The sequence below is a fragment of the Electrophorus electricus genome, chromosome 10 (genome assembly GCF_041902795.1).
Source record: "Electrophorus electricus isolate QZ-2024a chromosome 10, ASM4190279v1, whole genome shotgun sequence".
NCBI lineage: Eukaryota > Metazoa > Chordata > Actinopteri > Gymnotiformes > Gymnotidae > Electrophorus > Electrophorus electricus.
The window spans coordinates 28,520,197-28,541,598 of NC_137506.1; the positions used below are offsets into that span (position 1 = coordinate 28,520,197).

Genomic DNA, 21,402 nt, shown 5'->3' on the forward strand with positions numbered 1-21,402 from the left:
ATGGTTACACAAACCCAAAGCTCACACGTCTCCCGTAATCCCTCATAGGTGCGGATAATGACCTGTGTGTCTTCCTGTTCTTACTCTTCCCCCAGCTGGGCCATATAGAGGGAGAGCCGCTGAGAAGAGGCGCGTTCCCCGTCACGTTTGTGCAATTCATGGCGGACTGAGAGTCGGAAACCCGAGCGGACCGCCCCCCAGCCTTGCTGCCTCTCCCCTCGCTAAGCTCCCTCGTCCTGGTCGCTTCACCGAAGGTTTATGCCTGCACTGACACCTGCCACACCCATAGCTTCCACCAGCCTGCAGCAGGGGGCGCCGTTGGACAGCCATTCATGCTACCTGTTCCTTCGCTCCTACCCACCATCCCTAACACCTACTCACATCGCTCCTCTGTTATTGTACAAGTTTTTCTGGAAGTTTTAAGTTTTACTTTTTTTTTCTCTCTTTTTTTCCTCCACTGGGGGGGGTGCGGAGAAGTGAGTGTAGTCAGCGCCTTTGATGCAATAACTGCGGTGTTAACTTTGCCTCTCCTGGCTGTAGTGCGGAGACGGAATACACTGTAGAGATGAAGACTCTGTTCACAGCACGCCATTCCTCTCACTGTGGAATGGAAGATTCCGGAAGGCCCCTTTTTCACGTGTGGTGCTGTTTGTACCTAGCTGAGCAAACCTGTGAATCCGGTCCTGCTCACGCGCGTTCCATGTCGGGCATGGTTGACGAGGACAGGTTGAAGGAAAACGGAGGAGGTTTGACTGTGTAGGGAGGCCGGCAGTAACCCGGGAGGTTGGCACCAGCCCTGCCTCCCCGTGGGGGTGCCCCGCTGTCCCCGTTTCCACCCACGTCGCCCCACTTTGGAACATATAAATAGACTTTCTGCTGTTCACACCTGGGAAAGCTCTGGCCCTGTGCTACGTGCCTGAGTTTAGGTGGAGGGTGGGGGCAGGATAAGAAGCAAAACTGTAGACCTAGTATGTAAACCCAGTATTTTGTGTGTGAGAGAATTTCTATTTTGTGATGAATGGCAGTTCATGGAGTAATTCAGAGAAAAATGAAGGAGCCCTGTGAGGGACCAGGGCTTGGGGCTTGTGCTGTGACTCGCTGGCGGCACCCAGCATCCTGCTGGCTCTTCCGCAGTTCAGGACAGGGTAGTGTAAATGGTGGTCTCTCTCTGTGGTCTCGGTCTCACTCACTCACTTTAACATGAAGCCTCGTAAAGTTGAACCTTTAGGTTCATGTGGCCTAAAGTTCCCATAGTTCCACGAGATCTCCTTGTGTTTTTGAAGGATGTTTTATTAATGTTGGGGAATTCATGTCTGACCAGCTTACAGGATATGTGGGACAGGAGCAATGTCTCTCTCTCTCTCTCTCTCTCTCTCCTCATTTCTCTGGATCTATTTCAGGGAAAAATTGATCCATTCCTCATATCTAGTTAACAGACGTGGAGATTGTAGATGTAATGTACAGGCATACATTTTATGTGATGGAGTTTTGATGTGGTTGCAGAGCAACTCTATAGATTGTGTTATATATAACATTTAATTAAACAAGACGCGTAGTCTCTGTTGAGCTCAACATGGTGACCTGTAACATTAGTAGCGAGAGGAAATGTAATTACTTTCTAGAATATTCCTCTGGCTTTTAACTCACTGGAAATGAACAGAACCTGTCTGTATGGGACTGTAAATAATTGAAGACTTATGTGCCTATTTAATTGTAAACTGAAGAAAACAAAAAACAAAAGGAAAAAAAACCATCTGTTTTGATGTTGTGTATCAATCCAGGATGCCCATGTAGACCTTCAGAGAAAACTTATAACCAAGACAAGGAAACCACTTAGATTCACCCTCATTTACTGTGTCCTGTTGACTCTAATACTGTACAAATAAATGGAAAACTGGAAGTGAACCAAAGCCATGAGTTGTCTTGCTATGTTCTCTTTGAAGTACAGTAGAAATCGTGTGCTTAAATACAGCCATTCAGCATGCTGGGTTTTTAGCAGTATTGTTATACACTGCCTGGCCAAAAAAAGGTCACACACTCTAATATTTCATTGGACCGCCTTTAGCTTTGATTACGGCACGCATTCGCTGTGGCATCGTTTCCGCAAGCTTCTGCATTGTCACAACATTTATTTCTGTCCAGAGTTGCATTAATCCCCCCCCAAGATCTTGTATTGATGATGGGAGATTTGGACCACTGCTCAGTCTTCTCCTGCACATCCCAAAGACTCTTAATGGGGTTCAAGTCTGGACTCTGTGGTGGCCATTCCATGTGTGAAAATGTCTCATGCTCGCTGAACCACTCTTTCACAATTAAAGCATTCCACTTTTTATTAATGCATTGGACAGTTCTTAACCCGATTTTAGTAATTTCAGCAATCTCCTTAGATGTTTTCTGTTTGATGCATGCCAATAATTTGACCCTTCTGAAACAGATTAACATCTTTTCCATGACCACAGGATGTCTTTCGACATGGTTGTTTAACAAATGAGAAGCTGCTCACTGCATCAGTTAGGGTTAAATTTACATTTACGGCATTTAGCAGATGCTCTTATCCAGAGCAACTTACAAAGGTGCTTTGTCATTTACTCATAGAATATATACAAGTACAGTATAGTAGGTTAGAATTAAATATACCAATTAACTAGAATACTGTAGAATACAGGGATGAATGCTGATACCTAGAAGTGCAAAATACATAAGGTCTATATTAAACGATGATAAGTACAATAAACAATAAGTGCTAGTTTGTTAAAAAGCATAAATAATGCCCTACAATATAACAAAATATACAAAATAACTTGTTGCTAGCTGAAACAAAATCACTCATGCAGTAATTATCCAATGGAAGGCTCTTATCTATTTGCTTAGTTAAATCCAGGTGATGTATTAGTGTTCAGTCCACATGCCCATGGACTGACACCAACAAAATTAGCACTGCGCTGCCCTCTAGTGGAATACCATGATAACCATCGCTAATACCCAGCAGGGTTCACTTCTGTTGTGCACTTCTGCAAACTTTGAACATCAGTGCATATCAGTATATATCAGTATTTGTTTTGTACCAAATGACCTACAGGAACTGATTGCCTATCACACAAGCAGAGCCGAGTGGAATTAAGGGGTTTTAGGCATCGTAACTTTTTTTTTTTTTTTTTTAAGTCTTGGAAGGACCACAGTTATTTGTTTTTATATACAAGTACTTTATGTTGTATAATGGTTTAATGTTTTTTTTTTCCACACTTTGACATCAACAAACTACACCACAAAAATGAATCATAGCACACAGTTTCATCAAGGACAATGTTAAAAGGGTTTTAAAAAGTCAAGGGCATAAACGAGTTTTCAATAAAATCACATTAGTGAAAAGTTCAATTCTGTTGTACCATGCTAGCTGATCCGATCCCATCTGGACCAGGAGGTTGGGAAACAAGGAGGAAGGTGCGGTGGGGGTCAGGCACACAGTGTGCTGGGCAAGAGGAATTTACAGCATTTCAGATTAAACCTTCACACTCCGTCGTACTGATTGTATTTATTGTACCACCGGGAGCAGTAATCCCAAAAGATGCACAGGTGCCATAAAGGTCCTGGGCCATGGTAGCACAGCACTGAGTTCCATGTATATTTACATTAAATAGTATTAAATAAGGTTAACAGACTGGACACGGACCTGCGGATGTAAGGTGATGGTGCTAAGGGCAGTGGTGCCCTATAAGACTACTGACTGGTCTAAACACTGCTCCTGATGGAGTCCCTTACACACTGGCCTGGGATCAGTTTGACTTCACTTTGATCTTAATATTAAGAGGAGAGGAGCAGCAAGGCTTCAGACCAGAGTGAAACATTTTGACTTCTAGACACAGTAAACGTTAGCCAGGGCTTCCAGAGCCTGAGGGACAGTGCTTTGCCACTGTTGGAGCTCTGCATTGAAGGCCTGGCTTTCCGGAAGAGGGATGAGGAAGAAAGAGCCTCAGGATTTCTCAGAGGCCAGAGCACAGTCAAAGGAAGCTGAGAGAACTTTACAGATGGCCTGGGCATGCTCCTGCAGTGGACAAAACATTTCACAAAGGATAATGCGTAATTATATATGGTAAATACAATTTTTATATATGAAATTGTATGAAAATACAATATTGCAACACAACACTCCAGATGGCTGTAAAAAATTCTCATATCTCCATCTATCCATTTTCCATTGATGAAATGTGAAATGCACTTGCAGGCAAGGATGGTACGGCTAGATCACAAGATTTTAAAACAGCTCCACAAATCTTTATATAGTGTGGTATGCAGCCCAGTCTGAGCTACAGGGGACCCCGCGGTCTTCTCACCTCTGACCCACCCAGCTCAGCGCACGCAGGGCTAGTATTAACTGCCAGCAGAATCGGTTGTGATAAAGTAGGGTAAGAAAAGCAGGTCTCAAAAGTGGGTCGTGCGCGGTGCCAGGCCGGGCTGGGCCAGGCCGGGCCGTGCGCCTCTTCTCTGCAGACTCACCGCGCTGCTGCACTGGTACACCCAGATACTGCACTCCTGCTGCTTCACGTCGGTGGTGCTGAGTGCCAGCAGGTTTTTGCCGGCGCCTAGGCCGTCGTCATAGCACAGCATGCGCACGACCAGGTAGAGCGGGTGCCGGTGCAACACGTCCTGTCGAGGGGGCAGGAGACAGCGATGCCCGTGTAACTACAGCAGAAGGCACACTGACCCTATACACAGTTATCTATGTTATGGACTCCTGCTTTGTAGCTATGCCAATATATGCATTTCACAGTCGGCTGGAATCCACTGCGGGCGCAGCTATACGAAGCGAGTCCTGTACCCTGTGTATGTTACCCTCTGGCCGCATTTCGTGACCAAGAAGGGACTAAGTAAATATAGTCTACGTATACCTAGTAAAGGGATCACTCAGTGCACATGTAGTGTAGGGTGCAGCCATACACTACAGGTGCAGCCAGAGGTTTTGGAAGGGAAGTGTAACGTAGGAAACGGCAAAACCCAGCAGTTCCCAGGAAAACCCAGGAAATGTGAGTGTAGCACATCATGGAGACTCACACACTGGTCCAGGGATGCCACTTTGACTCCGTACTTGGACACTCCCAGGATCATCTCCTCTTCCCCGGGCACAAACGGCAGCTTTCCATCTTGCTTTGAAGTGAACACAACGACAGTTTGCAAGAATTAAACATGGCCAGTGTCTATGCGCGGTCCGAGCAGTCGGCACTTTGATCTGATGCACTGAATTTGATCTTATCCCAATATGTTTAGGACAAAACCAACCATCCAAGCCAGCCACACTTCCAAAGCCTTTAGTCACTACAATAATCGAATGACTACCTGAGCTGCATCGATATAGCTGATCAAGTCTAGTGGTTCCTGGAGAGTTTTGCTCATCTCGAAGTGCAGTTTCTCAATGCAGCCCACATATTTCACTCTGAACTCAGCACATGCCTCGGATGCACTGTTACCTATGGGGTTTGATATGAAGGAGTTATTAATGAGTAACTTATCAACGATGGACGTTTAATGACTGAACACTTTGTTCCTAGAGAATGCGCTCATGGCAGCTAACCTGAGCTCTTGGTGGAGTCCGTGTCGAGGCTGGCAACTGTGCTAGACCTGGACAGGCCTCCTAGGCTGGAGTCTACAGACTTGATGAGGAGAAGGCTAGGGTTAGTCTCGTGGCCCCGGGCCGGCCTAGTGCTGCACAGCTGGAGGACCCCAGTGGCTCTCACCTTACTCTTGGTGCTGATCTCGCTGCTTTGGGAGCTGCTGCTGCTGTGACGCTTCTTGACCTTCCGGAACATTCTTCACCATGACGCCAGCACTCCGGGCATCCAGTGTTCCAGCAGACAATGGGATCTAAAGGAATGGGAATGAACCTTTTTACCGAGAAACTGGAGCGCCATCATGGAAGACGGATTATTTTATATGCTGGCATTGTAAACAAAAGCAATAAGAATACTTTCACTGCTGGGAATGTTCAGGCAACCTTTAAACACAATAAGCAGTGAACTTAAGGAATATTATTAATAACGGAAATATACTTGATCAGGTCGTTAAGGTATAAATATGTCAACTCCTCTTGTATTCACATTACTACTTCTCAATAACTGTACCCAATATGAAGATAATTTGATTCTTACAGCAGAAACAGGATAACCGAACTGACTCAAGAAATAAAACCAAGTACACTAACTTTCTTTTTCCCTGATAACATCACGTAACTTGAATGGCATGCAGGCAGAATGGCATGCAGGCAGTCTAGAAAGTGTCATGACAGCTAGATGTCTCTGCCGAACTGAACGCAGTGTGCTGTTCAACACACCACGACAACACTGTTCTCTTAAACGGTCTCCGGCTTTGGGACCACCAGTTCAAAGTCCTGGGCACGCAAACGAGACTCAAAATCTTACTTCACGGTCCTGCTACCTACTAAACTCTCGTTGAAGCGACAAATGAAAACCGAAACCTTAAAGCATCCGTGCCCGGGCTTCAAGCCAACACCCAGGTAAACCCTAGCTATTAAACTGTGCGTAACTTTCCGCAGAACAAACGCGCCGCGGATACACTACCAAGCCACCGTCCTGAACTGGTCCATGACATTCCCAATGGCGCTAACGGAAAGCCGTCGCTCGGATAAACACTCCGCCCCACACCCACCCACCCACCCACGTCCACGTTAACTGTTCAAAGCGCAAGTCCTGCCGTGTGTTTCGGTGCATATTCCGCATACGGACACCTTAAACCAGCACGCAGGGCGTACCTCTGTTGGGAACTGGTTGCGGGCCAGTTTGGAGGCGCCGTTTCATCAAAGTGGCGAGACTTGCACTGACACTTCACTTCCTCTCCAACACCACCCAGCTCCGCTTAAAGGGGACGGAGCATTCACCCAAAGTTTACGGACAATAGACAGCGTGGTTGGGGTCAAATGTCCACCTTGACTGACACTTCATGACCTGGAAGTTTAATATTTTGCTTTATGAATGGGAAGAACGTTTGTTAGAATACTGAATCAATGTAAAAGGATTTGATGGGAGTCATACATATCGGTAAATAATTAATACTCTAAAAACAGAAATTAAATAACCAAAAGGAATCATCCGCGCCATTGATTACTCTAAAGATATTTCAATTACATTAAATTTCTTTTAAAATGTTGTTTTCCAATTCATGCTGACCTCCTTACGATAGGAGGCGCAAATGAGTAAATCTAGCACTTATACCGAGCTGCCCGTAGTGAAATGGTCAATGCATTTTAAAAACGTTGTGGCTACATTTATGACAATGTCTAAAAGCATTACTTGGCCCCGAGTCGTTCTCTTTGGAGACTCGATTACTCAGGTAGGTCCGTGTGAGGTTAGGCCATGTTACGGCCGTATAAACGCGCACAGGTTATTCCAGCTCTGAAACGCCTCGTATGCTTCAGTTTTCCTTCCAGGCGAACGGCTGGGGCTCCGAAATCGCAAACAAGCTTGCGAGGTTAGCGTCTCCCGTCGGCGGGCTTTTACATTTACACGTGTTCGTTTTCAGTCCCTACTGATTCTGCCTCTTGTCAGAAAATGCGACGTGGTGAACAGAGGCCTGTCCGGCTACAACTCCAGGTGGGCTACGGTGGTCCTCCCTCGCATCATTCCCAAACGCGCCCCGGACGCCTCCATCGCAGCGGTCACCATCGCCTTCGGTGCCAACGACTGTTCCCTGGAAGGCAAGAGAATTCCCAGTTTTCTCTAACTTACCCTGAGTACTTTCCCAAAGTACGTCTGTTATTATGATCGTGCGTCGTACATCGCATATCTGTTATACAGTTAAGTCTTTTAAACTTTTCAGATAAGAATCCACAGCAACATGTTCCATGTGAGGAATACAAAGAGAACTTGAAAGAAATGGTTAAATTCCTCGCCTCAGCCGGGGTGTCTAATGACAAAGTTATATTAATTACACCTCCACCACTTCATGAGGAATGGTGGGAGAAAGAGTGCATCCTGAAAGGTATAGCTTCTCTTTCCCTTCAGGATTTGTACTCATGTGGAACGGAGCTAGTGCTATTGTTCATTTCTTCCTTTACTCCAGGCTCATCCCTGAACCGTCTTAACTCTGTGACTGGGCAATATGCCCAGGCCTGTGTCCAGACTGCAAGCCACTGTGGAGTGGATGTATTGGACCTCTGGTCCCTTATGCAGAAAGATGGAGAGGTCTGTCTCTCTCTCTCTCTCTCTCTCTCTCTCTCACACTCACACACTCTGATGAACATTACACATGCAAATAATAAAGGGTGTGATCATACTTGTAGATGTTCCCCTGGTCCAGACCAAATGGAAAAAAAAAAAAAAAAAAAAAATTAAAAAATATATATATATATATATACACGGTTACATTTTAGTCCTGGTTTGCTTAGCATTCACCCTCACCAATTTATAATCGAACCAGACACATATCATCCTGTTTGGTTCTGTTAAGATGCTTTTGGTTTGTATTGTGTTCCTACTGAAAAATGAACTGCACCAGAATTAGTTTAGAAACGGACGAGACCCACCTGCTTAGGTGGTCTGCCTATTTGGCACATGAAAGGAAGTGTTCACACTTACTCTAACGAACCGCATTGACAGAGCAATCGTGCCAGGGTTCCCTTTATTCGAGCCCAAGTTACACATCTCAACACACCCTAAGCTGGAGGCACAAACAACCAGACTAAGCTGTTTTTCCAGATGACCTTAAAACATGTATGACCATGACTTAAAATCTGCTGTGTTGATATTACAAAGGGTTACAAACAAATCCAAATCTCTTCTTTCAGGATTTCTCAGTGTACCTCTCAGATGGCTTGCACCTCTCCGACAAGGGCAACCAGTTTGTGGCTGAACACCTGTGGAGACTCCTGGAGAGTCGAGTGGCTGACTTGCCTTTCATCCTGCCGTACTGGGCAGATGTAGATCCCAAGACCCCAGAGAACAGCCTGCTGTGATTAGACTGAGTAGGCTTGACGATCCCTGAACTGCACTGAGGCTCTCTGGTACGGCTCCACGATGACAACTTGCCTAAGTAGTTGGTGCTTATGAAGCTGTACTTGTTTGAGAGCAGGGCCAGGATTAATAATACAGGGGAAAGGTGGCATTTTTAAGCAGGGCTTTCAGCATTGGCTGGTGCTTCTTAGGTTAAGAATATATCGGTCTACAAACAGATGTATGTAGTTGGATCAATGGAGCACAAGTTTCCAAGAATCTGTACAGATGAACTGATTCTGATTGACTGGATTGTTTAACAACTGCTGGTCAAGCTGGTTACAGTAGTGGGGATATTGGACTTTTATTAAATAGTCACACATTGTCTTTAGATGCTTTTTCAGATGAAAAACCACCAAGACGTTTCACACCTATACACATGCGCAAAAAAGCTCAGTGCATCCAGATTTTTCACTGCTTGAAAAGAAGAAAAAAAAAAAAGTGATGACCGTTAATGAGGACAAAAGGTTTTGTTCACTCATCCATGTCCAAAATGTTTAGTGAAGGGTTGTGTTCATGTTCTTAATAAATGCTTACTTTTGCAGTTTGTCACAATAATATACATGCACCTATGAACTGCTGCTATACTTTATTCATGTGGGTTCATAATTTCCAGTAAATTTATCTAGCACAAGATCTTAAATCAGGAGATAAGTGCCCCATACAATTCTGAACATTCAAACGAGAATCAACTTTCTACTTTATGTTCTATAATGGTAATATAGATTTTTTTTTTTACAAGGCAGAAAATGTCATCACACTTATGGCACATTAAAATTCTATAAACTTTATCAAACCATAAATTCAAAAGCTCAAATTAGAATTACACTTGTAGAAACCAGGGATAGCATTTGCAAATATATATAAAAAGAATAAAAAATACAGTATCAATGACGATCCAAATCTTACACCTGTGCAACTACAGAAATTTAATAGGGTACATGTGATCATACTAGCAAACTAAAGTACTTCACAAGGTATGTTTGATGCAACATTTAAATCGCTCATATTGCTTGAACATATTCACAATGAACATCTGGGTCATTATGGACCACTTATAGGATGCCGGTGATATCAATGGAACTTAAGACCACAACAGCATCTAACACCATAGTGTCATATTAGAATACATGCTCAGTAACAGCTAATCTAATACTATTCAACAGTGTTTACCATTGAAGAGTTCCAGTTTTGTCCAAAATATTTAAGGACACAGTAAGTAGAACATTTATAGCAGAAGAAGTAAAGCCCATAGCCCCAAGACGTTTTGAATGATGTACTATTCTTGGTATCCAATGACAAATGCTTTACACTCATTTTGAGTCCGTCTTATACCATAACAATAACAACTGAATCCTATCATTATGTCATAACTAAGAACGGCGACTCATGCCAAAATCCTGCATTGGAAATAACTTGATTTAAGTTAGTAGCAGAGCACAGAGGTACAGAATCTCCGATGGCTGATTTCATAGACTCAGATTAAGCGGTACATCACTGGCAATGAGGAAACTGCTGCTTGAAACGGTCTTTGGCCTAGATTTGCACCAATCTGTGTGGAAAGCTGACCTTTCCCTGGTGTGACTACTGTGTTCAAAAACCATTCATGAAAGAGGCAGGAACAGTTGGTCACATTTTGAAGTAGCAGTGTGGTTTCAGAGCACTAAAGTAGACACCACTCCTTACCAGCAGTCCAGAGTGATCGAAGTTAATCTTTAAACCGTTTCTTTCATGTTTATTTTCGATGAGACTCTGCAGATGCTCTTCCATAAGGCACTTTTTGTTTTGGCTAAGGTTACACTTGCCTTTGGTATGACTTACTACGCCCTATCACACCATGATGCAATAAGGGTTAGACATGTGCACTTCTGGCCGGAGACCCATGGACACGAGGAGGTCCATTCTGAAGAGCCTTCAGCGAAGTGGGCTGGCTCTCAAAACTGAAGGTGTAAAATAAATCCTACTTTCTAACTAATCAGAGCTAACAAGGGGGTGTTTGTGCACATCAAAACGACCTGAGCTGGTACTTACAAAAACCAAAAGTCCCACCAAAAGTGTAACCCCATCGTTTATAATCCAAGCCCCTAGACTGCAGTCTCTAGCATTTACACATTACTCCATTAGCAGACAAATGTGTTAGAAATAACAAAAAAAATACTCTGCAGTCCACATACCACACTTGTACCACATGTTGGACTGTCATCAAACTAATCTGTCAGGAAGGCTCATTTTTGTGTTGCCCATCAAAGTGCATACTTGAGGAGTGAGTGTGGAAGTGTGAACGGGGACAGTGGAGGCACCTTCCTCAGCACGCCGTCTCCTTACTGTCGAGGCGGGGCTGCCTCTGCAGCTTCTTCCTGTCGGGTCGGTTTAGCGGCGTCTGCTCGGTGAGGTCCTCGAAGGACTTGGCCGTCAAGTGGCTGGGCAGGAAGTCTGCCCCCAGCTCGTCCTGCGGTGAGTCCCCGCTCGGATCCTCTGCGATGGTGGCCATTCGCTGCGGATCCACTCTTGGTTCGGCGGAGGCCAGGGCAGGGCCGCGGGCTGCGGACGGTCCCGGTGCCGGTGGCGAGGTGCTGCTGCTGTTGGGTGGGGCCGGTGGGGGCCGGGCTGCCAAAAGGGAAGGCAGAGCAGGCCCCTTGACGATGCGCTTGGGAGCCCCCTCGAGACCACTCAGCATCTCCACATTCTAGAAGAGGGAGGGGAGATGCAAAGGCAGCGGGGAAGGAGAGAAAACAACATCCCAGCGTATTTCAGGAACACAGAGTTCGGCACAGAGGTGAAACAGAGGTGTGAAAACAATGTTCTTTGATGGTGTGAATGTTTCTTGTGAGTAAATGTTAAGAAAAAGTTCCCCAGCAATGTCTTCAGTAGTAGAGTACGATATTGATCCAATTCTGAAAGGAGCACTGACACTTTCTATAAAATATTAACCCTCTCCCCTCCCCCTGACTATAATACCAGAAAATACTGTTTTCACAGATGTTGACTAATCATAGTAAACATGCTAGATTTGTACGCACCTGTACTGACATACCCAGGCCTGCTTGGGCTACTAGCCACATCACAGGTACCAGAAGACAGCATATCCCCATGCCCTAGTGAGCATTCATGGCATTTGTAACGTATTTCTAAAAAGCCATGCACTCAGAACACTAAAAAAACAAAACTGACATTCAAATTCGCACTGGAGCCACGACTACACGAACGCCATCAACGACACGGACTGCACAAGAACACAAGCGCCGCTCCAGCCGTGCTACAGCGTCTGACACACCCACTGGACCACGACATCTAGCCGGTACGCGCACAGCGATTCCGCCACTCTCCCTGCCATCCATGCGGCAGCACACACTCCAGGGTGGGGCAAGAACACACACTCACTCACCTGAGGCTTTACTACACACCTCCACCACCATCTGCTGCAGTTCCACGACACCCAGAGCAAACAGTGGAGCCACAGGTCATGTCTTCAGCCAAAGCTCACCCGCAAAAACACGTGAGCCTTACCGGAGACGCCCATGAGAACTGCAGCTACTTACAAACCGTTTCACACATGTACTGTGTTAAATGTGCTACCTGGCTTTTTTTTTGGTTGCCATTTTATTAGGATATTAAGAGAGTCCTACTTCTGGAAGGACAGTGTTCAAGATGGGTATGGGCTACTGCTCATGAGGCAGAGACTCACGCTGGGAAACATCAGTGTCTTGGAGTCCTCTTCAAACTGTCTATCTAGCTTCTTGTCCTACAAATAAGTGCACAGAAAAAAGCCATTACGAGTCTCCTGTTGTGGGTCCAAGAGAAGTCCTTTAGGCAGGAGCTGTGATACAGCTGTAGGAAGCTCGGAAGAGCAATTTAAAGTGAACGGAAGGTGCTCTTACCACACAGTGCACCAGAATGCTTAACGGGATCCAGAAGAGAAGAGAGAAAACCACCACTGAGCCCACAATATTATCAGCCAGGAACTTCCCTGCAGATTGGAGAGAGGTGGTAAGCTGCTACCCTTGAAGTAGACAAGCCAACGCAAAAGGACACACTTGTAACCAAGCCACACCCAGCCGTTACCGAATGTGTTGATGTCCAGCTTGTCGATGAAGTCCCACAATCTCTCCACCACGTCTTGCACCTGCTTCATGCATTTGCCCTGTGAAGAACAAAGAGCCAGCAGAATCCTTCACGGGGGGGGGAAGCACCAGCCAAACGGAACAAACCTTCCACGGGAATGGTGTGCTGGGGGGTGAGAACACTCACGTGGCCATCACAGAAGCCCACGGTGCATGGTTTGCCCTTCCGCAGGTAGAGGTAGTCTCCAGTCGCATAAATGTAAGGTGTGCACACTCCGCTCCCATTCTTACAGCACACTTTACACGAGTGGTCCGTGTCTGGGAGCAATGCGACGACATGCAGTGTAAATATAACCCCTCAAAAAACAGAGTCCCCCAAGGACTGACTACAGATAAATCCCAAGTTAAAGGGAGAAGCCCCTTAAAGGTGGCCCTGCGAAGCCTGCCGGGACGACTGCACTCACCGTTGCAGGCACAGGAGCGGCTGCTCTGCTTGGCCTCACAGAAGGGCATACACTCGCCCTGGCGACACACGCCCTTGTCCACACACTCCGTGCCGTCGGGCAGGTTTCCGGGCGCAGGGCACTCACTGCTCTGGCCTGCAAGGACAGCAGGACACTTTCACTTTTTTTGAAAAGGATGGAATTTTTAAATTGTTAATAATAATAATTATTATTTACTACTATTGTTATTAGTAAATACTATTGTCTTTTGTTTATTTTAAATATGTTTTAGATGCGTTAGGCTTCTGGTGCCAGGAACAGACACTGTTCTTCAGAAAGCCCATTTAAGGCCATTACAAACCCGTGCACTTGGACGTGGCTTTACATGTGGCATTGATGGACTCCTGGCAAATCTTCTGTGCTTCCTGGAATCTGCAGTTGTTGCAGCAGGGACTGTTCCTGTCACTGAGGTGTGGACAGAACAGTCAGCTCAGCTAGGGCTAAAGCAATGCCCAAATAACACCTTAGAGATCTCTGAAAATGAACACTGCCCTAAACTCCCGCCAAGTTCTATGGCAACAAGTACTGAAAGCAGATATATTAAATAATGCTACAGGTGGCATACAGGAACGTGGTGTCAACATTCTGTTTCTATTGTAAAATGCAAGCAGCTGCGGTTTGTCAGATATCCTAAGTGGACCGGCTGGGAGTAGTCTCCAATTTATACTCATCGAGGCTTGTGCAACAGCAGATCACGATCCTATTCATCCACTTCCTTAAAAGGTGGGGTGGCCAACTCTGGTCCGGGACACCTACCTGCTTGAACGGGTTCAGGTCCCACCCTAATCTACCCCGGCGGATCCAGACCACCCACGGCCCCTTCCCACGTACCTGCACTGTGCGCCGTTCTTGAACATGCAGTTGGCTGTGCAGCAGAGGTCATCCTGGAGGTGAAGGAGCCCCGGGTCGCACTGCTCCCCCTCCTCCACCCGGGAATTACCGCACAGCTTGCTGCTCCTCACCCGGAAGCACATGGGAGCCTTGACCCGGAGCGTCCTGCTCACGGAGGCCTTGCTGCAGTTGGAGAATCGCTGGAATGAAATAGAACCGAGAAGAGAAGACCGCACAGCGTCAACTGATTAACTGTTAAATCGCTGCGACTGCGACAGAAGGTTGCAGTAGTCAAAACAAACCATTATCTGATCATGAGCATTTAACGGACCTGAGGCATTTCAGATGAACGTACTGTGGCTGTTTGGTCCATGGCATTTACATGATCCAACAAACCAATTCAGTCTTTAACTACATCATGTCAAGGGTTAATCAAATGTATGAATTAAATGTTAAACACGAGGACTAACTACACTCCCAATATGTAGCAATATAACTGCAATATGATATTTTTGACCATTTTGTGCAGCCCTAGGCACAGTGGTCCAAAAACCCATTACACAGCAATGTGTGACTCCCCCTCAGGTAACAGCAGTTCTAATTAGTTCTTGTCACAGAACATTGAGCTATTGTGTCACTAATAGGTATATTATTTGCCTACAATAAGAAATGTCAAAGTATGTAGAAAAACATGGCCTGTCTGCATGAAATGGTTATTTTTAGCTCATCTCGCCAATGCTCAGGATGGGTAACTAAATATTTTTCTTGTTTTGCATACTGTTTGGTTTCCTGAACCAACAGACCAAATGTTTCCCCCACACAAATAAGGATTATTCTCGTGTGCCCAGCTTCAGATGGCTTATGTATGTCAGTAACGTCAGCAACTATAGGGAAAAAAAAACTTGGTGGAGGATCTATTCATGGATTAGCAAAGGATGGAGATCAGAGGACTGAGTGACAACCTTGTTGTTGACATGGTCTCCACTAACAGCGATGGGGTACATGACAAACTTGCCCCCTTGGTCATCGCTCGGCGCACAGTACGGGATGTTGTCTGGGTCATGCTCTGCTCCAAAGTTGTGTCCAAGCTCGTGAGTGGTCACAAGGTCGGCTTCCTGGACATCAATCAACACTCAGGTCATGCCATCTCACTGGGCTACAGTCCACAACAAACGCATCTTTGGAGAAATCTCGATCTGGATCCAAAATGGTTAAGGTGCCTGCAAGGCTGGGACATGGTAGGGCAGGTTGCATACAAACCTTAGTGAGAATGGTCTTGCCATAGTTCTTAGTGCTGGTTAAGCCAGTGTTTAGGTAGCTGGGTTTCTCCACAGACTTGGATGGGTAGTAAGCTGTAATGGGGGGGGAAACCCAAAAGTCTCCATCATGTCACTACGAGAGGAGGCGTGTTCTAACGTTTGAGTGTTAGGAAGAGCCGTACGTTTGGAGCAGAGTCCTCCTAAGGCCTGGTCCCTGGAGGAGGCCACATAGGCCAGACCCAGCGTGCCCTCATCGAAGTCCTGGTAGGTGAAGAGGTGGGCCAGGCAAACACTGGAGGCATTGTCTGCAATGTCCACACTGAATTGCTGATTGGAGGTGGAGTTTAGAGGCAAGAGAGAAAGCTTTCAGCATTCATCAATTCCAATGGTCACTCAGGTATATAGTCAAAATAGTTTCCATCAAAACACTAGCAGAGCTAAAGTTCACTCAACCAATACATGCACTTAGGCAGAGCACTCACTTCCAGAAGCTTCTTCACATCCCACACTTGAAAGTCCTTTGGCCGCGGGCTGCCCTCCATGTTGTAGTGAATCTGTCCTGAAGACACATTGGTCGGCCCCTTGTTTATGATTATCTGCAGGAACATGAGGCAGAAGTTCTTCAAAGTCGACAGTCGCACACACCTCCAAAATGGGGCTGACAGGTGATCACATGTCCCTCAAAGAGTTGACAACGCTGACAACATAAAACCCCATGACGACTGAGCCAAGGCAACAAAGGCCATTACATTCTAACCACAACGCATTCGGCAGTGCACCCTCAAAGAGGGCGTTTGTATGAGTCAGCGTCATGTGTTGAGTGACTCAGGATAGAGTGCTGCATTGTAACTTCTGATGGACACTGGAAAGAGGAAGATGTGGGGTTTTTTTTTTGGGGGGGGGGGGGGGGGGGATAATGACAAAGGCTTTGAGATGAGGTCTAAACTCCTAAACCTTAAAGAGGACAATGACTCCACGCTGAAGCACACTACAATACCACAACACACTGCAACAGAAGGCACCTGCTGGATCTGCACACCGTAGCCCTTAAATTCCTCGTCCCACGATGTATTCCTGTAGATGTCATCCACGCGGTCAATCAGCTCGATCTGGAAGGAACCAAATGAGACACCCAACACGTCTTTACACCAACTGCCAGATACAAGTAACGTTTCACATCAGAAGAACTTAACTAATACACAAAGCATAGTCCACTTGCTTTTCATCATCATCTGCTTTGGCAGCAGCACAGCAGTGTTGTTGGGTAGGTAGGGGGAGGGGCTTGGGGTTCTGCTGAGCCCAGCTGCAGACAAATGCTGTCATGCCTCAGTGGGTGTGAACTCCAGGGCTCACCAGATAGTTGAGGGTGGTGCTCTCCTCCCCACGGCCCATGTAGTGGAAGAAGCGATAGTCGGCCACCAGCAGCAGCGTGCAGGTGTTCTTCTTGTGGCTGTAAGCCTGCCTCCGCGCTCTGTGGCTGGGCTCTGGATCATCAGAAACGGAGCTCATTAAGAACTAGATCACAACAATAAGAACCATTGCTGATCTACCCCAACAAGGTGTGGGACTAGCTGGAGGTTACTCAAATGGCATGCGTTCTGTTCAGTACCACTGGAAACAGTTGCAAAATTATTCTACACTCATATATGCACATCCATACACTGACCACAAATCTTCTCCAAAGGTCATAAGTATGACATGTTCGAATGAGTGTCCTTGCTATGTCACTGCATGTAATCTTAAAATGACAAGCTGCACTCTGTAAAGAACAAGACACAGGAGGGAACAGGAGCAACAGCAGCAACTTGCTGTCCCTTTCGATTTAACCAGCTTCCCTGTGATCTGGACAGGGGCTAATTTGCATAATGCTGACCCATGTCACACGCCAGGCTTACTGGAATTCACAAACAAAATTACGAAGACAATCGTCACTCCAGTGACGCCTTTGAGAGCCGCTGACCTTTGAGCTCCAGGCAAAGGTGGCTACTCACCCTCATGCAGCGAGGCGTCCTGCGTGGCCCGGGCCAGGTCTGGTAGCAACTCCTGTGCCTCGGCCTGCGTGTAACCGCACACTGTGGGCGAGGCGAGGCGGCTGATATTGCGGATATCGTCCGAGCGGTAGACGAGCAGACGCCCGTCTGGCACCGTCTCCGTAATTCTCCACAGTGGCTGGCGGAGAGGGAGGGGAGGGAGAGAGCTGCTTCAGAGGACACGGTACATGCACCGAATTAGCGAAATACCGTTAAAGGGACACAGCGGCATACAAAAAAAGTGCAAAAAAAAATGGCATACAAAAAACCCCCCCAAAACAAACAAACAAACAAACAAAAAAAACTTAGTATAGATTTAGAGAACTGAACTAAGGAAATAAAAGTTAATTAATAAATAGAACCTTTATTCCCTTAGTTCACTGGCTTCTCTAAATCTAAACTAAGTTACAGTGATGTGGAAAGCCAGCTGGACAAACCTCAGCAGTCAGGAGCACTATTTAAAATATTTTATATATATATATATATATATATATATTTTTTTTTTTTTTTTTTTAATTATTATTATTTTTTTTTTCACATTTTCTCTTTGTGCTGTTCACAATATGGTCTCACAGAGGAGTGGAAATCAGCTAATGCCGCGCAGGTTCCCGCTAGGCCTGGCGTTTACCTCCACATTGTACTCAGCTTCGTCGGTGAGGATGTGGGCTGAGAACTCCTCCCCGTCCATGTGCGCCTGCACTCGTGAGTGTTCCTCACCTGCCGACGGCAAGAGGAGGTGCTTGTTTCAACCACTCACTATTCCTCTCCCACTTTAGGCTACAATACAAGTGAGCCCCTCACCTACTACATGGCCTCTGAAGTAATTCTGGAGCTGGACTTCATAATTCTCCTCCCTCCCATGCTCGTTTAAAACTACGGCCTTGAAGTCGTCTGTGAAAAGCTCTATGTTGGTGGTCAGGTATAACTTGAAATGCCTTAGGAAAAAGAGAGAATATTCCAACTGGAACCAAGGACGAGTGACAATAACAAGAACGTTTTGAAGTGAATGAGTATTAAAAGACAGGTCTTTAAGTTCCTACTACATAAAGACCTACTCTGAGTGCAACAGTGTTTATTCATTGGGCTGTAGATTCTCTGATGGACTTCCAATTTAATTTGATACATTTGCCATAAGCTTCAGGAACATTGTGCAAGGGTGATTAAACAGAGCCTCTTTACCTCTTCAGTGCTGTAAAGCTGACCAGGCGTTCTACGTGGGTTGGCGAGTCCACATCCCTCTTTCTTATAGAGTGCCGCTGGAGGCTAGAGGCAGGCAAGATGTCAAAGTCTGCCAGTAAAGAGCTGAGGGCTTCTACACGGGGGGAAAATTCATTGAGAATTAGCTACTTTCGCTGCTAGCAATCACACAACCACATCGGCATAGCTGTCCTAGCTAGACAAAACTTCAGTTTATGGGCATTCCCAAGGAGAAGTGGTAGATCAGTGGTTAAGGTACACGACTTGTAATTGGAAGGTTACTAGTACCATCTCCAAGTTGCCACTGTTGGACCCCTGAGCAAGGCCCTTAACACTCAATTGCTCAAGTTGTACTCAGTCATAACTGCAAGTCGCTTTGGATAAAAGTGTCAGCTAAATGCCATAAATGTAAATGAAGCCCTGATTAATGCCATTGAAATCCAGTTTCAGAGGAAACTCAACTTCTTTGCAGTCGAAGGCACACCCTTTGAGTAACATTGTGCATTGACCACTTTGCAATGCCAGACATCTTCATTGACATGGGCTACAGTGGTAGTTAACGAGAGCACAGAAACCTATTAATGAATTATTACAAAGGATGTGTTATCAATGTATGTTAATGTCATTGACACCATCAGCATAATTCAATCCACAAGAAATGTAGGCTTGGGCTGGTTTCATTTATTAGCCTAACTAACATTTATAGTTGCTTAGCCTGTACAGATCTCAGCTTATTGTTGCATTAGTAGTTAATATCTGAGAACTTGGAAGAAGATCTGGTGATCTTGGCTTCATGCGCCAACCACTTGAATGTCATCGGCATCTGCCTCTCAGGAGTGGCAACAACCACTTGAATGCCATTGGCATCTGATGTGTTATCAAAATATATTTTGATATGAACATAATTAACCTATTAAATCCATTAGAAAAGTAGGCTTGTGCTGGCTTCAGTTAACCAGGCCAATTATTTATGGTTGCTTAGCCTGTAACTATTATTTAGTAGATAAAATATACGAGAACGTTGAGGAAGGTCTGGTGACTGTCAACATTGGCATGCGGGAATTAAAAGCCCTCAGCATCTGCTTCTCAGGGGGTGACAACCACAAGAGGTAGCAGCCACTGAAAACAGCATCCATCTGCCCTTGTTTGACGTTTATTCTTCAGTGATCGACATTCTGTAGTGTGTAGGATGAAGGTGTATGCGGGGTTGATCATTCAATAGCTAACGGGGCTTACGGCTACACGCAGACGACAAATACCAACCTATCTGGTTAATTTAATTAGCTAGCCAAGTAACCATAGTTAGTTATCTGACCTATCGGCCACCCAAGATAACTGCAAATAAATGGAAGCACTTTACTTGCTTCAGTTAATGTTTTAAGGAGATGCGTGTCTGGATTAGTATCCAAGACGTGAGAGAACAGTTGTTTTCAATAAAAAGACTTATCTGTTGTATGTACAGACGAGGTGTTTCCTCTACATGCGACCATACAGCTAGCGTAATGTTAACTGGTAATGCTAACTAGCCAGCTAATTAGCTATTAACCTCCGTTTGAAAGGGTAAATAGCTAGCTAATTAGCCATTAACCTCAGTTTCCAATTTAACCAAATGTTAGCTAACGTTAATTATCCAGATAAGCCAAAAAGAAACTGCCATCAATGTAGGCAGTCAGCTTTAGCCAACTAACAACTCCACAGCTAGCTACTAACTAACTAAGCTAAGCTAACCTAGCTACACACACTTCCTGTAAGGAGTAGCTAACGCTTGATGCAAAGACGGACGACTAGTGGGACTGGGACAGAGAGTGACTGCATTTTCACAAGGAATTAAAGGATCCGTCAACACTCCAGCTAACGTTAACCCATATTGGGTTTTAGCAGCGATGCTAAACCCGCTAGCTAAGTCTACTCACCCAACTCTTCGCCGTCGTCCAGCTTTGACCAGCTATGCTCGACGGATCTCGGCTTAATCGCACCGTCCACCCAAAACGGGAGCAATGCGATGGTAAAGACGACCAACTGCCTCATCCTAACGCTGCCACACTCGAAGAAATCTACTCTCAAGAGACGTTCATTTCAAAAACTGACCGCTGCCGACAGCCGTTTGATTTTTGCCCCCATTTGCAAAGCAGAACCGAAACATCGCAATGACTCGTTAGACAAAACCCATGGCATGAACGACCAAAATATCAGTGTCTCTCAGTCAGGCAGAATGAGAAACTATCTACATTATCGCTGGACCTAGGCAACCTAGCTAATGTTCAGACTATCAGCGACAAAAGTTCTTCAGTGTGCGTTTCCGTCTGGGGCTTGTACTCAAATTCCCTGTATGAGGGCGCTGCAGACACTGCCCTCTGCGGGAGGGCCGCGGTTTAACAATACACAGCCGCAGCTGCTCTGAAAAGACACGACATCGTTTTACAAATACTTCACTTAAGGGGGTGTGTGCATCCTCCTATTCACAGTTTGTGGTATAGAAAATACAAGTACGCAGGTGTTTGGGGATAAATTTTGTATTTATGCAG

The 21,402-nt window shown here is 45.6% G+C and overlaps 4 protein-coding genes across 19 annotated transcripts in view; 2 read left to right on the forward strand and 2 right to left on the reverse strand.

The window, feature by feature from the left end:
* asap2a (ArfGAP with SH3 domain, ankyrin repeat and PH domain 2a) overlaps positions 1–1,910 on the forward strand; it is a 44,136-nt gene extending 42,226 nt beyond the window's left edge. For all 9 annotated transcript variants that reach the window (XM_081722368.1, XM_081722369.1, XM_081722370.1 and 6 more), the window contains one exon: positions 96–1,910. In XM_081722368.1, coding sequence (XP_081578494.1) covers positions 96–170 — 75 coding nt within the window. In that variant the 3' untranslated portion in view covers positions 171–1,910. The remainder of the gene's footprint in view (positions 1–95) is intronic.
* Positions 1,911–3,203: 1,293 nt separating this feature from the next.
* On the reverse strand, positions 3,204–6,920 carry itgb1bp1 (integrin beta 1 binding protein 1). Of its 6 annotated transcripts, none has more exons than XR_014125732.1 (7): positions 6,761–6,920; positions 5,730–5,856; positions 5,567–5,645; positions 5,332–5,462; positions 5,050–5,142; positions 4,332–4,644; positions 3,204–4,042 (listed from the first exon to the last, which is right to left on the reverse strand). XR_014125732.1 is itself a non-coding variant. In XM_027012871.3 (7 exons), exons 2-7 carry the CDS (start codon positions 5,799–5,801, stop codon positions 3,971–3,973), a joined length of 597 nt encoding a protein of 198 aa, XP_026868672.2. In that variant the 5' UTR covers positions 5,802–5,856; positions 6,761–6,920; the 3' UTR covers positions 3,204–3,970. The 6 variants fall into 6 exon arrangements, 5 of the variants coding, with proteins under 5 accessions (XP_026868672.2, XP_081578506.1, XP_081578504.1 ...); XM_027012871.3 differs by having other exon boundaries at positions 4,495–4,644; XM_081722380.1 differs by lacking the exon at positions 4,332–4,644.
* A 234-nt stretch (positions 6,921–7,154) lies between these two features.
* On the forward strand, positions 7,155–9,540 carry iah1 (isoamyl acetate hydrolyzing esterase 1 (putative)). The gene is made up of 6 exons (XM_027012868.3): positions 7,155–7,338; positions 7,424–7,476; positions 7,554–7,702; positions 7,825–7,986; positions 8,068–8,189; positions 8,792–9,540. Exons 1-6 carry the CDS (start codon positions 7,198–7,200, stop codon positions 8,957–8,959), a joined length of 795 nt encoding a protein of 264 aa, XP_026868669.2. The 5' UTR covers positions 7,155–7,197; the 3' UTR covers positions 8,960–9,540.
* Positions 9,541–9,570: 30 nt separating this feature from the next.
* adam17a (ADAM metallopeptidase domain 17a) lies at positions 9,571–21,202 on the reverse strand. 3 transcript variants are annotated; one of them, XM_027012866.3, is made up of 20 exons: positions 20,791–21,201; positions 18,860–18,992; positions 18,482–18,615; positions 18,309–18,397; positions 17,642–17,819; positions 17,004–17,134; positions 16,673–16,759; positions 16,133–16,246; positions 15,833–15,977; positions 15,652–15,743; positions 15,354–15,506; positions 14,392–14,591; positions 13,862–13,965; positions 13,522–13,656; positions 13,245–13,375; positions 13,059–13,137; positions 12,875–12,963; positions 12,682–12,738; positions 12,382–12,415; positions 9,571–11,682 (listed from the first exon to the last, which is right to left on the reverse strand). In XM_027012866.3, the coding sequence occupies exons 1-20, from the start codon at positions 20,903–20,905 to the stop codon at positions 11,318–11,320; spliced, it is 2,565 nt and encodes an 854-aa protein (XP_026868667.3). In that variant the 5' UTR covers positions 20,906–21,201; the 3' UTR covers positions 9,571–11,317. The 3 variants fall into 3 exon arrangements, with proteins under 3 accessions (XP_026868667.3, XP_026868668.2, XP_081578503.1); XM_027012867.3 differs by lacking the exon at positions 12,382–12,415; XM_081722377.1 differs by lacking the exons at positions 15,354–15,506; positions 15,652–15,743; positions 15,833–15,977 and having other exon boundaries at positions 20,791–21,202.
* Between the last annotated feature and the right edge of the window lie 200 nt (positions 21,203–21,402).